General features: G+C 33.7%; 1 protein-coding gene across 1 annotated transcript in view; it reads left to right on the top strand.

Annotated features, from left to right (window-relative positions):
• Nucleotides 1–2,721, top strand: part of LOC107104783 (6-phosphofructo-2-kinase/fructose-2,6-bisphosphatase-like) — a 17,329-nt gene extending 14,608 nt beyond the window's left edge. Inside the window, exon 13 of the mRNA XM_015404869.1 lies at nt 2,422–2,721. Within this exon, the coding sequence (XP_015260355.1) occupies nt 2,422–2,481 (60 nt within the window). The 3' untranslated portion in view covers nt 2,482–2,721. The remainder of the gene's footprint in view (nt 1–2,421) is intronic.
• Nucleotides 2,722–5,184: the final 2,463 nt, after the last annotated feature.

Raw genomic sequence — 5,184 nt, 5'->3', positions numbered from 1 at the left:
GATGGATGGATGGATGGATGGATGGATGGATGGATGGATGGATGGATGGATGGATGGATGGGTATCTTTAATTACGTCTCTTGATATCAATGGGTCGCAACCTTTTCCCGCCCATTGATTTAAAAAGATAATTTGCACTCCTCCAACCATTCTTTGACATCTGAACAAAGAACAGTCAAATACAGTAATGATTATTGCATTAAAACTATAATTTCCTTAATTCACTAAAACTACCACTTTTAAAATGTAATTATTATTTTTGTTTGTTCAATTCTGTTTTTTTAAAGTATAAAGAGGGCTCCAGAGGAACGTTCTTTCCTTATTTTTTTTTATCCTGATTAAACATTACTTTTATTCTGTTTCAGAAGGTTTCTTTAAGTAAAATAACAAGTTATGATTCCCTTAAGTAAAAATCCAGACAGCAGAGTAAGAGAGAGACTTTGGTAAATATAAAAGTTGTGACTGTTACATCATGTCATCATAAATTTATACAAAAAAAAAATGTTTGGATAAGAGATCAGGAGAATAAAGTACAGATATTTGCTTTCAAATAAAATGAACTGAACTTAAAAAGTTCAAACAGATACTGAACTAATGTACAGATACTGAAATAAGCTACTTAATTATAGTATACTGCATGCAGTATGCTGAATTACTGTGAAAATATTGGTAACTGAGGACATCTAGTGACCAGAAAGGAAACTACAACAAATGAAGAGTAAATATTCTCAAAAAACAAAATACCAGTAAATCAAATTTTATGTTGTAAGGTAATTTCAATTCAGTTCAGTTTTAAATCTGTATTTTCTTCTATTATAAAACTTCTTTTTAATTAAAAATCTGTCAGAAATTCTACCAGCAGAGTTTAGCTTTTTAAATAATCTTAATCTCTTTGAACTTAACAGGTGGGGTGATAACATACTATTAGTTTTGTGTAGATCATGAATAAACTGGCAGGTTTCTGAATTCATCTTCAATTGAAGTTTTATTTATTAGTATTTTGGTTAACAAAAGTAAAAATATTTTAAAACATAAAAGGAAAAAAGGCCCTTTCTTTCCTAATAACAGGGTTTGTTATCTTTAGAACTTATTTTGCCTTTTAGATAAGGCAAAGTAAGGCCTGTCATTCACAGAAATCTCAGCACATACTGTAAATCACGAGTTAGTGGGGAGCAAGATGATGATCCACAACAAACATGAGGAGATTTTGCAAACAGAACAGATAAAGTTTAAAGGAACTCCCGATGAAAAATGTAGAAAAATGCCTTATTAACATATTTGTGTATTTTTGGGGGATTTTACCTGTTAGGGTTTAAAAAATAAAATTGCTGTGTCTTGCAGTTTTTTCACAGATTTGCTTCCTCATGGTCAATTTCGCGATTCAATCTGCTTTCATGTTTTCTTATCGATTGTTTCACCTCATTTTTTTCTGATTCCCACCGAATTACATTGTTGTGTAATTTAGGGGTGTCATTTTTTTCTTCTTTTTGTAAGACCAGATGGGGTCACTTATTTCACAAGACTACCATACTTGACAGGGTGCAGATCTGACAAGTAATTAGGAATCTAAGAACATTTTGTTCAAGAAAAATTAGGTTTTTCATGCTCGGGGGTTCGTCCCTGACTGGGGATTGGTGGCCTAGTCGTTAGAGCATTGTGTTTGGGACCCGGAAATTCTGGGTTAAACTCCCACAGACACTCTGGGTCCCTGAGCAAATACCCTTAAACCCACACTGCTTCCCAGGTGCCGCACAATGGCAGCCCACTGCTCCCCAAGGGGATGGGTTAAATGCAGGAAGCGAATTCAAACACAAATCAAAATTTCACAACAAACAGTTCAATACAATGGCAGCTTTAACACTGAAAGTTAGATCAGGAGATTTGTTTTATGTTATAAATTAACTTTAGAGCAATGATTTACTTAAAAAAAAGAATAAAAAGGAACAGATCGGATAAAGCTACTATGAATAAAATAAGCAGCAAGAACATGAAGTTAAAAAATACTACCAATAACACAAAATAATGAAAAGTGGTCCTTATGTCCTCCAGCAGCGTAAGCCTCTAGCAGTATTACTATAGAGATAACTCAGGATAACCACCACCACTTTAAGCTTTATCAAAAAGTTTTAAGCCTCTACTTTATTGGAAAATGTGCAAATGTGATGAAATATGGAGAAGATATCCTGCAAACATTCAAAATGTATTTAAAGGTTAATGTGTGAACATATATTTGCTTTGAGGAAAAAACAAAAAAAAATAGTTGCATTTAAAAACAGCTAATTAAAAAAATTATTTATCAGCTGTAAGTACAGTGGGGAGGCCATCATGCTTTGGGCCTTGTTTGAAATTGGATTGGGAGATACTAGTAGCTTCTAGCATGAATTAACTTTTCTTATTTTTATTATTTTTGTCTTTTTTCAGAATGTCAACGTCAGCAGAAAACCAGAGGAAGCCCTTCAGACTGTCCCTGATCACAACTAAAGATTTGGGGATGAAAACTGACTACAGCTTTGCTGGGCTGTTGCTGGATTTTGAAGCATTACTACGAATATGTCTCACTAAATCTGAGAGCTCAAACATGTATATTGAATATGTTAATATGGAATGAAATGTGCTGCCATTGCAGTAACTAACAAAGGCAACACCTTTAGCTGTGAATTTTCTTCTGTATTACCTGTTTGGATAAGATTCTTCTGCCTAATGATACATATTTAGAGTTACAGACAGTTAGAAATCAGCACCAAGGACAGCACCAAAATAAAGAAGACGTGTTGTTTTAAACTTTTCTCTGATTAAATAATAAAAGTCAGATTGGTTCTTAAGAAGGCAGTTTTCTTTTATTATTTTTTCAAACAAAGAACACATTTTGTAAATCAAATATTGAAAAAATACTATCTGGAGATGAAACTTGGAAAAACTTTGTATTTAACAAAAGAAGTTAAGAGAAACTTTGTTATTTTCTCAGATTAGATTTTTTCACATTAACATTTTTGTCATTTTTATAGTTTTTTATTTTTCGATCATTTTTTTGCATCTGTTTATTATTATTTTTTATTTATCTTTACAGGTTTTCTATTTAGATATTTTTAGTTAGCTTTTTTAGTTTTCTACTTTTTTTTTCAAAAAGCATTTTTTTCAGATCACATTGTCCTTATTTTTAGGGCTTAGGGGAGAATGAATGAAGCATTTCTATTGGTCAGCATGGAGATAGCAACGTTTTTATTGGTCAGCATTCATGTCAACAGCGAGTGTTTATATCGGTCTCAAAGAAACAACAATGAAATGTGTAAAACTCTGAAAAGAAAAAAAATGAAGTAAAACGTTAAATTTGAAAAAACAGCAAAGTAACCATAAGATGATTGAAAAGAAGTAGAAGAAATTGTTAGTTTTTTAAAATTCTTCCTCTTTTCTCGGCTTAATAATCTAGCTGTTAACTTACTAAGAAACTTGTTCCTTTTTGTTTTTTGATCAAATTCAAAAAGCAGAAAGTCCAGTGCTTTAGGTGGAAAAAAACTAAATGCTGGCATTTCCCTTAATGCCATACAAATATGCGACAGAAACATGGGTAACATTTTACAATATGTATCTATAGATCAATTGTTTTATTGTACAGAAATAAAGAAAAAAAAAACAATAAAGCCAATTCTGACTCAAATCTAGATGAGTCAAATACGGTATCATGAAGCCACTTGTTAACCTAGAGCATCATGGTGTTAATATGGAAATAAAATATAACATAAAATATTTTTAAAAAGAAAGCAAACATGAAGTCATAACTACTATTTAAGATTCAATTAAGCTCATTACAGTTTCCTTTTGTGAAGTACATTTCTTTATTAGTATCAGGCCTTTACTGAGACTTTAGCCATATTATTTTAGCCAGCACTAGCGCTCCCCCTAGTGTTATAAATTGTGCCTAGGGCACCAAGTATTGGGGGAAGCACCCAAAAATCTGCTTTTATAAAAAAAAAAAATTGAAATTAAAATAACATAACATTAAAAAAAAGTTTATTGCATATTATTTGATATAAGTAATGTAAAAATATATCCTCAATAAAAAGAGCTGCTTGCAGTCTCTACTAATAATGTATTATTGTTAACTTCCAGGTGGGGGACACCCCACTGGTTGTCATTCAGCTCTCCTCCATTTCATTTAACTTCTTTTAGAGTTGCTTATACATCACAGCCATGATCATTCAACTCCTCTCCACTTCCTCTGAAAACCTAGAGCAACGTGAATACATAGAAACCATTGTGTACCAAAACCATTTTTTGTTTGTTTTTTGACACTATCTTTTAATCAAAAAACAGCCTATAAACTATTGAGAGGTTGGGGGAACAGAGGACAAGTGGTGGTGGAGACGGGGTGTCCTGGTGTGTGCTACACTTTTTTAGCAAAGTAGCGGTATGCTGAAGAGTCACATTTAGTGATGGAACCACTTAAAGCACTGGTAATGTCCATAGGAATTCAGAATAACACAGAAGCCATCATATAAAGAAGTGCTTAATGGAAACAATAAAATTCAAATCAACTTGCACTTGAGGCTTTTTTAGGAGTAAATGCACTACATAAGAGATGGAAACACATCCTTGAATACTTTTTGACGTAGCAAATATTTAGCTTTATACTTAGCAATCCTGAACCAATGATTAGCTAGACTAAAAGCTGGGTGCAAATATTACCTGGTCCAACAGAGAACAATGCACCACAGTGTTGTTTAACATTTTTTTGGAGTATGTCTCTTTCATTATTTTATTATAAAGCTACATTTAATTCTTAACACTGTCCCAAAAGCTGTCCTAAAATCCTAAACCAATTCTGCTTTATTGGTGGCAAAGTGTAGTGAAATAACTTCTGCTCATCAGGGACAGGTTCTCTCAACCTGTCTTTATCCAAGCTGGACTTCTTTCCTCCAGGTCCCTGAGTGAAGCTCTAGTATCAGCTCACGCAGTCCACTGGATCTCTCCATGCAGCTCAAGCACACCGTCCCGCCAACCAGCAGTCTATTACCCCGTTTACACTACCCTTAAAAAACTGAGCCGAGACCGGTCCGAGCTCAGTAACTGAGATGACTTGTTGTGTGTGAACGGAAACAACCTGAACTGAACCGAGATAGACATAACCGGACCGCGCTAACTGCAGACCAGTTCCCGAGGTGGGTTCGGCTCGGTTTTTTCCTGGCT

Source organism: Cyprinodon variegatus, unplaced genomic scaffold (assembly GCF_000732505.1).
Source record: "Cyprinodon variegatus isolate N-32 unplaced genomic scaffold, C_variegatus-1.0 Scaffold1882, whole genome shotgun sequence".
NCBI lineage: Eukaryota > Metazoa > Chordata > Actinopteri > Cyprinodontiformes > Cyprinodontidae > Cyprinodon > Cyprinodon variegatus.
Note: the sequence above shows the minus strand (reverse complement) of the source record. Positions and strands in the feature narration are given on the sequence as shown.